Genomic DNA, 12652 nt, shown 5'->3' on the forward strand with positions numbered 1-12652 from the left:
AGTGAAAGAATACACTGTATGATTCCATTTATAAAAAGTAAGAAAGAGGCAAAGCCTATCTCTGCTGTTAGAAGGATGCACAGCAGTCACCCCTGGGATGGGGTAAGAGACTCAAAGGGGGATACGAGGTTCTGAGGTGCTGGCATTGTTTTTTGATATGGGTGCTGGTTACACAGTGTGTTCAGTTTTTAAAAATTAATAAACTGAACACTTAAACAGGTACACTCTCCTATTCATATACATACATATATATACATATATACATATACATATATATATATCTCAACAAAAAGCTAACATTTAGAAGACCAGGTTTACTTGCTGCTGGTTATAGTATAAGTTGTATTAATCAGCCTACTTAACATTTTTTTTTAACCTGTTCAAGTCACAGTGAAAATCTTTCAGGAAGACCAAACAAGTACACCTCATGACAACTGGTACCTGGAGAAATTACTTTACTTCTGAACGTAACAATATTTGCATTAACCCTCAACCGTGTTTCACAACCATTCGCTGTGCTTTAAAACGCCTGCCCGACTAATTCCCGCCTCTGTAACGGCACTGAGCCCACCGTGCTGACCCACCTGCGTGCTAATAGCCCACAGACAGCATCTCCAAGGCGAGGATGATGTCTCACTCATCCTTCCTCTCCAGAGCTGAGCATTCAGAAGCTGTGAGGGACAGACATTACAGTGGCCCCCCAAAGGCCCCCACCTCCTGTAAAGCCCTTCCCCTGCAGTGTGAGGGGAACCAGCGACCTGCTTCAAACCAGCAGAACTGGGCAAAGGTGATGGGATATGTTACATAAGAGTGTAGCACCCGTCTTGAGAAAGTCTCTCTGCCCATCGCTGGCTCTGAAGAAGCAAGCTGCCGTGACTCCTGAGCTGTAAGAACATGAATTCTGCCCATGATGTGAGGAGTTTGGAATTGGATCCTCCACCAGTAGAGCCTTCTGATGAGAACCCAGCCCAGGCCAACACCCTGACTGCAGCCTTGTGAGACCCTAAGCCAAGGACCGAGCTCAGCTGTGCCTGGACTCCTGACCCACAGCTTCATACCTCGACCAGGTCATTTATGGCAGCTTCACAATGAATGACAAGAGAATTAAGATTTGAAAGGATTACACAGGGCTAGTCACGCAGGATGAGTCAGTGGCGGCACTCTACTTGCCAAGTACTGTAGAAGCATTCCTCTCAATTCGGGAATTCTCCCCCCTCTGGGTGATTGCCCTCTATGGGGGGTCACCACCTTTATTACCAATCATTCCCTTGATACATTCAAAAAAGGGTGGTAATAACCCCCGAATGGAGTTGGTTGTTGTTTTGTTTACTCTTGTTTCGTAACTACCCTCAGGAAGACAGGTAAACATCTGCACTGGCAACTCCTCCATTTACGAACATGCTCTGCTGAAGAATCATAAAAGATAACCACTCAGCTATAAAGACTATCTTCAGAAAAATACAGCTCTTATTAACTCAAGTGTCCTCTTGCGGAGGGCCGGGACTCTTGAGTAATCTTCATGACTTCAGAATAAACCATCCAGGACATCACAAAATTGTATTCTGAGGGGGTATGGGTTTTTTCTTTATTCTTCCCCTTTAAATGCCAAACCCAAATCAGAAGCAATACTCAGCCCTCAGACCTCCTATATGGCTTATAGTTAAAAATATGGATTCATCCCTTCTTTGAGAAGCTGGAATGATATCCTGATCGCGAAACAAACTAGCATTTCTTCTGACTTTCTATGTCAGAAATGTTCATGGACTTTTTATGACCTACTCCTTGTAGTGTGAGAACCCTCAACTATTCTCTACCAACTCAATTATTAGCAAACACATACAGTTGATCAGAATGTTAAATTAAAACGGGGACTAGCGTCAGTGACCGCCGTCCAACTTTACTTCTTATAAACCACACAGCCTTCTAATGTCAGAAATAACCTGTGCACGTTAAGCGCACTGAATAAAACACCCTTCCTGTCATCTCGCTTATTAATCTTTCATCCTTTATCTTCCTCCCCTATCAAACTGGAGTCACTAATTTTAATTCTCTCTCTCTCCACCTTCCAGAATGTACTGAGTGCACAAGATGTGGCAGGCTGGTGTTCCTGATTTTTATTCCTCCCTCCCGCTCCCCGCCTTTTAGGTATAAGCGCAGTGAACGTCAAAGTATTTGCTAAGAGGACAGAAGAAGGGCCAGTAAGCCTGGGTCGCCCCAGCGTTCCTCACCTTGCCGGGCCCCTCGGGGTATCGGACTCCGGATACAGATGCCTGAGCGACCACCACCCACTCTCAAACCTTCTCCGGTTGTGATCTCCCTGAGACTGCACTGTCCTGGCCTGCCTCTTTCAGCGTCTCAGTGGGCTTTCTTCCTCTTGGCTGCTACCGTGGAAGCAGTCCCGGCTCACGCGCCCCCTCCGCCCTGCAGCTGCCTTCGTGCTCCGTCAGTGCACACGTCACAGGTGCCGGACTGCATCCGGGACTTGTTTGTCCATTTCCCTGACCAGGCCATGAATTCCCTGAGGGCAGGAACTGTGTCCTGGTCACGGCTACAGGCTCAAGACTAGGTGGTCAGTTAATGCAACCCACTTACTGAGCAAATGAATGCAGAAGTTATGGGAGGTTCACCCCTCCCTCACTGATCAAATCTACTCCTGTGACCATCACTTCTAGGCAGTTAACTCCCAGCTCTCCCTTTCCAGCAATGAACATTCTCCCAAGTCCAAAGAATTTCAGTGAGAAGAACCCTCTGAGGATACTTAGCACACCCTGAATCAGATCCATGAATTCTTTTTCTTCCAAGATCTTCCTGAAGCCACCCATCCCACCCGTGACCTGGTCCAGTTGTGGCGACTTTCTTAATGTGAAGCTGGCAACGTGCCCTTCCAGTGTCTTCTCTGTCCCACATGCCCACGACAGGTCTTTTTTTCTCCAGCACCTAACATCATGGGGCAGTGGGAGACTCTCTTGAATCCTACTGAAGAGGTGTGACACTGCAGCAGGAAAAGGGCCCCATCACAGTCATTTGTCTTTTAATGTGATTGCTTTGACCCTAAGTGCCTTGTTGTGAATATTTAAAGAACTTGGCGAGATCAGAGATGGACCTGAAAGACATGACCCTGTCGTGCTGCCATGTCTCCAGCCGTGCCCTCACCTCTGCTACGGATGCTTTCCTTCCCCCAACTCAGCCTGCCACGCTTCTACCTCTTCTTTGAGGTCCTTCTCAAGTGCCACCTTCTACATAAATTTCCTCCCTGATCCTTGCAAAAGGATGACATCCCTCAATGCAGCCACCTAACAGACCACATCCTGCCACGTACTATTAGAACGTTCTTATTATGCTAAAAGCCCCGCAGCCATGCTCCTGTACCACGTTGGGCTCCACGTCCCCGCAGGAAGCAGCAGAGGGTCTCCCACGCGATAAATCGGCAGCAAAGTGTGTGGAACACAGCAGTCAGGCCCCGAATAGCTAGAATTTACTGTTAAAACAGAAACAAGACACTCGGCTGACTGATTTAGAAAGTCCCCTCGACAGCTTGCTTGCGGGATGACGGGTACAGGGCTGAGCCTGCTACTCGAGGAGTTACTCATCCAGCAGAGCAGAGCATTCTCTGTGCTCCTGACCCCGCACAGTCCAAACAAGATTACCTTTAAAAAACAAAAGGAGACAAGAAACCCTCACCTGTATATTCAATTGTAGCTTAGCTTAGAAGTTAAATTGCCCTGGTGCTTCTTCATGACTTGAGGGTGAAAGCATTCTGATGAATGAATGCATGAAGACAGCAATTTCACAGTACTATTTAACTCACTGTAAAAACACTAACATTTGTGCTGTTGGGATGAGCGCTGTATCAAGTGGTGGCAGCATTCTTACCAGATTATCCAGCATCCGCATGAGCGCTTCAAACTCCTGCTCACCAATCTGCCACTTGGGAGGCGATCCGCTGCCCTCCCCTGCCGGGGACCCGGGGGAACGGGATTTGGCCTTGTACTTCCCAGGATCCAGGAGGACTAAATTGTCTGGCCCTCCCGCACTGGCCAGAGTTCGAACCTTTTCCAAAACAAGCAAACACTACAGTTGGAGTTCCTTGCTGATCAAGGGGGTCAGATGCCCATGAGAGATCACTTCAACAGAAATGTAGGTTTCAAAAGAAACCAAATCATTATAAGAATAAAAAATGTGAGACAGACACTGATAGACAAATCACAAGGTAATCTTCAGAAGGTTTTCTTTAGCATGAAAAAATATTGGGCACTCATACTAGAAGGACAAAAGGGAAGACAAAGCCCTCCCAAGGCCACATGAAGGGGACTGGGGGCTGCATCACCACACAGACACAAGCCAGAGTGACAGGGAGGAACGCACACCGGGGCCGAGCAGACTCAGCATAAGCAGGGCCCACTGCTGTGAGACTGTGGGCGCGTCTCTACTCCCTGCACCCGCTTTTTCAAAAAGAGTGTGTGGAGTTCGAGTGAAATGACAGGTAGTAACATAAATAGAGCACCTGATAGCAGGGCTGGCATATGCTAGTACTCCATCGATGGCAATGACTTATGTATTTGAAAAATTAAAAGTTAGAAATGAAAAGCCCAATGATCATTTGTCAACTTAAATCAGTGAAACGGCATTCTCCCTGGTCATCTTCCAAATCCATGAGCTCATCTTTAGCAAAGAAATCGCTCACAGACTCACTGTTGCAAAACAAGTATCAAAAATCTATGGGAACCCCACAAACACCTAAGTATACTACAGACCAAACGGAACGGCCACCACCTACCTGGATCTCACATGCAACCACAAGGTTATGGATGTAATAGAAGGCCTCCTCAACACTCTCTCCAACGGATACAAGCCCATGATTCCGGAGAATAAGAACCTAAAGGGAGGAAACAGGAAAGCTCTATGGACCTAGGCAAGAAGACAGATAACGTTTTTCTTCTTTCCTCTGTAATTTAAATACCAGATTAGATGCCTACTGACCTTGCTTTTAGGCCCCAAATTTTTCTGAATTAAAACTTTTTCTTCCTCATCAACCAGAATCCCGTGATAATCATGATAAGCCACTTCTCCAAGGGAAAGTGCCTCTGGGGAGATTGGCAAGAGGCCACATTTCATCGCAGAGACCTAGAGAACAAGCAGCACCATCAACGAAGACGAATCAGGAGCTACACTGACGACACGGCAAATGCTTTCCTCAAAAACGTAACGACGGGAACGTATTTTACTCTGTTCTCCTTTCAGAAATGAATGAACCCATGAATTTAAGATAAACCTTACTTCTGGGGCTCACCACCAATCTATTTTTAAAAATCAAAGCTACCACTGTCAAGGAAGGTCTCAAAAGAAATTCCACATATTTCTGGATTTCTCCCACACCGACTGTAAACACCAAGTGAGCTCAGATTTAATAAGATGAGCCCTGGATCTACTGCAAGGAGAGATAATGGCTTCCTCTGAATGAGTCACAACATTGCAAAGAGGGGTTTCTGAAGAGCTTTAAGGTTTTGTGTACTTTTCATCTTAGGTTGTAGGTGAGATAGGAACACCTGAAAGTCAGATAAAAGGAGGTTTATAAAGATTTAGGATATTATACTGTATAAATTCTCTACATTTATTTAGTGAAAAATCTAAGTGTCCACATAGCCCTTTAATTTCCTTAACTTTCCCAAACTGACTTTAGAATATGCTAATTTTAAAGGTCTTCTACCTAGACTAACAGGCCCCAAAGATTTAAATAATACATATGTAAGTGTAGCAATTTCTTACAGAAAAGTTAATCTAAAAAGACAATACCACAAAAAAGGCAGTACCATATTTAATTCCTTTCACAATATCAGCCTTTCTATAAGAAGATATTTCCTTATAAAGTAAAGTTACTTTGATAATTTTTAAAACAAATTACATGCTATTTGTGATAACCATAGTCTCAAAGGTACCTCTAATGGCTCTTTAAAATGCATGGATTTTTCTTTTTTTTTTTTGGCATGGATTTTTTGGGGTTGGAAGAGCATGCATTCTTTTAAGAAAAAATTACATCATTTGGAGAATGATATAACTAATAAAACTGATGCTGACATCAAGAACCATATCTTCAAAGTAAAACAAACAAACCAGATCCAACATTCATCCCAACAACCCAAGATCTATGACATTAAAACATCAAGATAGAGTGAAATTCAGTATTACTTAATCAGTGAGGTCATCTGTCAAACAAATAAGCCCAGGAAGTCATTAAAGTATAAAACTGGTGATAAAAAAGACAATTCTAGACAGTTCTTGAGTGCTTCGCTTTCACATGACTGTGCCAACAACCAGAAAGTACACTTTCATACATACTGAGGGGTCCGAGGCTTGGTCAGGTGGCCTGTGTGCACCAGCAGGGTCCAGGCTTGGTGATCAGAATGGGGCAGGCTCCTGGCAAGCTCGGGGCTCAATGGCCAAGTCTCCTAAGAGTCTGCAGCGTCTGTGCCCTCTTCCCCCTTCTTTTTTTATTTTTTGGCTGCACCACACGGCTTGAGGGGACCTTAGTTCCCCAACCAGGGACTGAACCCGGGCCAGGGCAGTGAAAGCGCCAAGCCCTAACCACTGGACCACCAGGGAACTCCCTTCCCCGGTATTACCCTCCCCAGTCACAATCCAGCCTGGGTTTCGCTAACTCCAGGCAGATCATCTGTGGAGGCTGGCCGGTGTGTCTCTCAGCCTCAACCTCTCCATCACAGGCCTGGCGCCTTCCCCTCAGACCGTCAAGCAGGTTCAAGTCTCCTGCAACCCACAAACCCTTGCCTGAGCCCAGCGTCCCCCACTTACCACCTCACCTCACCCTCCCTTCTCAACCAAGGAGTCTCAATTCACTGCTGTCATTCTGCACTTCCCAGTCTCCCATATGCTGAAATCTCACTCCCCTCTTCAACACTGATTTTTCTAATCGTTGAGTCTTACAACATTTTCAGACTTATTACATGTTTTTCAAAATCAGATAGTAAATGGACCCCTTAAAATATATTCTTTTAAGAAAGTCAAATGTAGTGAGGAAAAAAGATTTTTCTAATCCAACAAAATGAGGTTTGTGACTTGGTGCAACGAGAGAGGGCAATTTGGGGGAGATGTGAAGTGCCGCTCACTGACCGGCTTTAAACTTGAAGTCTCTACCAGGGCAGCGCACTCACCGCGGCCCCTGCTGGTGTATGAACATGCACAACGCACTTCGCGTCCGGGCGTGCAGCGTAAATGGCAGAATGTAACGTGAAGCCAGCCTGATTTACCCCTAGATTAGTACTTCCACGGTCCACTGCCTCTCCTTGTAGATTGACTTTAACCTGAAATAAGAAAGCAAAATCTTAAATATCAAGAGGATTTCACGTTATCCTAGCTAGAAATTACTTAAACCAAAGTTTAAAGTGTTTATAAGTAATTTTAAAAGTTTTTCCCTGAGTTAATCACACAAAACATAGAGTTTTTCCCCTTTCTTGGGTTTTACATGTCTAACGAGATTAGACAGTATTTAATTACCTAACATGGCCTACAGATACTTGATGCCCAAGAAGAGAAGGACATTCTTACCAAACTGGATGCAGTCACTTCGCTGTAGAGAAGTCCAAAAGGTACAACGAGGAAGTGTTCCTGCTCGGAGCTCACTCTGGTCTGTGTGGAGAATTACTGAGTTAGCTCAAAAATCCTATTGAAATTATTTGCATCTCTTTCAGTCCACAGACTCACGGTTTTTTTGTGAGCACTAACTGAGCTACATAGGGTCTCACTTAAATACGGTGCCTATCACAAAGCTAAGGGGTACTGAAAGCTTTCTGTTATTATGTTGTAGTAACTTACTGGGTACATGAAGTGCATCTTGGTCACATTCATGATAATTCACTTTATAAAGAAAAAACCTTCTGGTGGCTACCAAGCCAGTATCACGTGCAAAGAGGTGACACTCCTCCAGGGTGTAATGATGAAAACCAAACCTTACTGTTTAGAAGTCAAAATGTTTTTTTTAAGTACTCAAAACCTACAGGATAGTGGACAATCATAAAAACCACGAGAGAGCGCCCTTCCTTTCTGTCTGACCAAAAGTCTCTACACGGCACATCCTCACTCCCCTGGTATCTTCCTTCCTTCCACAATACAGTTTTCTTTCAACAATACAGATTTGTCACATATGATGGATATGTGCTAGATGCTAGTCATGTAGTGCGGGGTAGCGGGGGAGTCCTGCCCTCACAAAAATTTAGTCTAATTTTTATCAATATAATGATTTGGGGATAGACTCAAAAGACTTCCCAAAGCGATTAGGATGGAACACATTTACTACTGGGCTAAGAATTCTAACTAGGGTCAGGTAGGTGGAATTCAATGTCTGTTGAAAAGGCCTTATGCTGTTTAGTCCAACTTCCTAACCAGCACAGTGACTTCTATAGTGGCCCAAAAGAAACACACACGGGGCGGAGGGGTGTCTGCTTGGACAGTGCAGTGATGCCCTCACACGGCCAGCCTCGTTCCTTCATTCAGCAAATAGTCCCGGAGGCCTTCTGCACCTGGAGGCTAGGGTACAGCAGTAAACAAACAGAAGCTGGAGAGGCCTAATCATTCAACACTCTCTCTTACGCTGAACAGAAATCTGTCTGTGGTGTGCGACACAGAACGAGGTCTACCTCCACCCTAAACTGTAGTTTAGTCCTGGGACATCTGAAACTATCCCATCTCCTCCATGTCACCTTCACGCGAAACTCACTGGATTTCCTCAGCACACTAGAATGTGGACCCACAGTCATATAAGACCTGAGTTAAAACCCAGAACTGTCTATGTTGCTCTGGGGACCCTGGGCTCCTGGTCTCCTCACCCATGAAGTGGGGATGAAAGGGGCTTGTACTCACAATAAAGCTTTCAATAAATGGCATCTCTTAACTATTACACTACTGCAATATTATTAATGGTAGTAGGAAAGCCATCTCTACAATATCCATTCTCTATAAATCTCTACTACTAGGTCTCTACTCCTTTTTAATTATTTCAAAAATGCTGGGAATTCCCTGGCAGTCCAGTGGTTAGGACTCCACACTTTCACTACCGAGGGCCCAGAAATATTTGGGCCTTTCCATAATTTGGGGCCTTTCCCCCAAATATTTTCCCATTAATTTTAAGTTAGCCAGGTTTTTTAACCCTGAAGTCAGTTCTTTTATTTTATAAAAGATGCTGATCTTTCTAACTATCTAAATCAAAACTATGCAAATTCCCCAATTCCCAAACTGGGTCAAAACAAAACTTAAACAAGGAATTACTCTGTGTATTTATTGGCTGGGATGAAGAAAAATAAGGTTGGAAACAGGGAAAAATTAAATGTCAGATATTTTTAATTTTATTTATTTTTTGGCTGCGCTGGGTCTTCGTTGCAGTGCGTGGGCTTTCTCTAGTTGCGGCGAGCGGGAGCTACTCTTTGTTGTGGTGCGTGGGCTTCTCATTGCAGTGGCTTCTCTTTTTGCAGAGCATGGGCTCTAGGTGCGCGGATTTCAGCTACTGCAGCACGCAGGCTCAGTAGTTGCGGCACATGGGTCCTAGAGTGCACGGGCCTCAGTAGTTGCAGCGCATAGGCTCTTAAGAGTGCAGGCTCAGTAGTTGTGGCATGCGGGCTCAATAGCTGTGGCTCACAGGCTCTTAGAGCACAGGCTCAGTAGTTGTGGTGCGTGGGCTTAGCTGCTCTGTGGCATGTGGGATCTTCCCAGATCAGGGATCGAACCAGTGTTCCCTGCACTGGCAGGCAGATTCTTAACCACTGTGCCACAAGGGAAGTCCCAAGTCAGATATTTTTGCTTATTTTAAAAGTTTTTATTTTGAAACATACATGTAAAAAAGTATTTAGCAGGTATACGTACAACTTAAGTAAAATAATAAATGTCCATGTACCTTTCAACCAGCTTCAGAAACAAAATAAATCTAGTATTTCTGAAGCTGTTTCTTTCTCCCCATATCCCATAAGTAATCACTATCCCTGAGTTATGTGTTAAGCATTTTCTTTCTTTTCCTTAGTTTTACTTTATATATATTCATCCCTAAGCAATATATTGCTTAATTTTTATCTGTCTGTGAACTTCATGTAATTGCAATCATACTGTATTTTTCGGTGACTTTTTTCCCTCAACACTATTTCTGAGATTCCTCCAGATGATATACAACATGGCAATAATTTATTCATCCTCATTGCTGTATAGTGCCTATTGGATGAATATACAATTTATGTATCCATCTTCTGTCAATGGACGTGGTTTTCATTCTGCCATTAAAAACAATGCTATGAACATTCTTATACCTGTCTTCTAGTGTACATGGTACAAGTTTCTCCAGGGTAACAAAGTAGGAGGTGAAGCCAATTATTTTCCAAAGGGCCTAATTAAATCTACACTCCTGCTAGTAGTATATGATAGTTCTGTGCTTCTACAACCATCTTTCCTAAAAATTAAAATCTGATGTCTGTGAAATGGTATTCCATCGTGACTTTGTAATTTCCCAGTTACAACTGAGTTGAGTACGTTTCATATTTTTATAGGCCAGTCTTATCTCCCCTTCTGTGAAATTCCTGTAAATTGCCTTGTCTTTTGTCCATTTTATACTGGTTGCTTACTGATAGTTCTTCGCCTATTCTGGATACTAATTTCTTGTTGGCTAACCGTGAGGCAAAATCTTCTAGGTTGTAAGCTTTTATTTTCACTCTCTTTATGGTGTCTTTTAATGATGAGAAATTTGTTTACTTTAATGTAGTCAAATAATTTATTCATCTTTTCTTTTATGATAAGTGCTTTTGTGTCTTAAGACAACTTTTTTTAAGTCAGAGGTTAAAGGTAAGTGATTTTCACGTATACAGATCCCAAAATTTTTAAAGTATTATCTTTCACACTTAATGCTTAATTCATTGGAATTGCTTTGTGACTCTATACAGTATAAGGTAAGAATCCAATACAATTTTCCAATTCTGATTTTTCAATCTAATTGTGCCAGCACCAATTACAGCCTGGTCCTTCATTCTTCCCTTGATGATCTGCAATGCAGACTCTTTTGTATATCTGATTTCTTTTTTTTTTTTAATATTTATTTATTTATTTGGGTGCACCGGGTCTTAGTTGAGGCATGCAGGATCTCCACTGCAGCATGCGGGATCTAGTTCCCTGACCAGAGACTGAACTCAGGCCCCCTGAACTGGAACCGTGGAGTCTTAACCACTGGACCACCAGTGAAGTCCCTGTATATCTGATTTCAGTACATAAAGATCTAGTTCTAGGCTCTGTCCCACTGGTTTATCTGTTTCTGCCTTTCCCCAAAGCACACTATTTTAGTTACCATCACTTTATAAGTTTGACACTTGATAGGAAAAAATATCTCCTTACCTAGTTCTTCAGGAGTTATCTATTCTAGGCCTTTTTTCCTCCACATAAATTTTAGAAGCACGCTCATGCTATGAGGTCCCACATTAAAAAAATACTACATAGCCAGTTTTACTCACTTTTTTCTTTGTCTATATATATATATACACACACACATAATTCATATAGCTATAAACAGTATACATTTTATATTTTCTCTTTTATAATAATTATTTTCCATGGTTTCACATGGTCTTTATCAATTATTTTTCATAGTATGTAACATTCCCTCAAGCTGATGTTGAATAACTGAGCCACTTCCCACCTACTGATGGATATTAAGACTCAAATTTTTTTATTATTACAGATAATGCTATAATAAATATATTTATACATCATGTTTTCTTCTTTGACTTCTTTCTTTAACATATATTTCCAAGAGTGAGCTTAACAGATCTACATATTATAATGGAAAAAGCTTAAAATATACAATTTTCAGAATCTGAAACAAAAAGGAGAAAGTGCTAAATACTGATGTAGACTGAAAAAAGAGAGGACATTTCAAAGTAAGTTTTCTAGTCCCTGTGCACAAGGAATGAGCGCTAACATCATTCACCGAAAACACAATACACCCGACTCACTATCTCTGGCAGAGATCCCTATCATGTCCTCAGAACACAGTCACTGTGGACCCGCTGCCACCTCTGGAGCCCACCACCTCAGAGGGTTAGCATTCCTTGGAATCCAGAATGGAGGTGAACCTAGCATTCCACTGACACCCAGAGGCATTTAGGGACGGAAAGACCCTGCCATTGGCTACATGCCACCAAGAGAGGAAGCCCAGCTCATGTGCCAACTGGGCTATCCTGTCTTTTGACACCCCCGCTCAAAAGCTTCTCTAAATCCAATGCAATCTTAAGACAGAGCTGTAATTCAGACAATCAGCTCCAATCCTCTAACACCTGTTAGCACTTTTAAATCCCTTTAGCAGAAAATCCCTATTGCCCTCCTTCAAAGAAAGGGCATGATGACCTGTTGGCACTTTTTGGCTGCACTGATACTATTAATATTTCTTTTCTGTTAAATCTATATATGATAACGCCTAGACTGTGAAACCAAAATATGGATGCTATAAATAGTTAAAAAAACAAAAACTTTCTTCCTCAAAGATTCTCTAGTTCACAAGATATAAGAAATATGTTTTGTAACTTGAATTTCTTTTTTACTCTGTGTTAAGTCCCAAACAGATCACTTACAGAAAAGTAAACACCTAACTAATTTTTTTTTTTTTTTTTTTTTAATA

The 12652-nt window shown here is 42.6% G+C and overlaps 1 protein-coding gene across 2 annotated transcripts in view; it reads right to left on the reverse strand.

Annotated features, from left to right (window-relative positions):
• The window catches only part of ADD1 (adducin 1), a 76264-nt gene that overhangs the window by 15733 nt on the left and 47879 nt on the right, over nucleotides 1-12652 (reverse strand). For both annotated transcript variants that reach the window (XM_024745218.1, XM_024745219.1), the window contains exons 5-9: nucleotides 7561-7641; nucleotides 7167-7316; nucleotides 4981-5124; nucleotides 4778-4876; nucleotides 3874-4050 (exon numbers count right to left, since the gene is read on the reverse strand). In XM_024745218.1, coding sequence (XP_024600986.1) covers nucleotides 3874-4050; nucleotides 4778-4876; nucleotides 4981-5124; nucleotides 7167-7316; nucleotides 7561-7641 — 651 coding nt within the window. The remainder of the gene's footprint in view (nucleotides 1-3873; nucleotides 4051-4777; nucleotides 4877-4980; nucleotides 5125-7166; nucleotides 7317-7560; nucleotides 7642-12652) is intronic.

The sequence above is a fragment of the Neophocaena asiaeorientalis genome, unplaced genomic scaffold, assembly GCF_003031525.2.
Source record: "Neophocaena asiaeorientalis asiaeorientalis breed wild unplaced genomic scaffold, Neophocaena_asiaeorientalis_V1.1 scaffold65, whole genome shotgun sequence".
In the NCBI taxonomy this organism is placed as follows: Eukaryota; Metazoa; Chordata; class Mammalia; order Artiodactyla; family Phocoenidae; genus Neophocaena; species Neophocaena asiaeorientalis.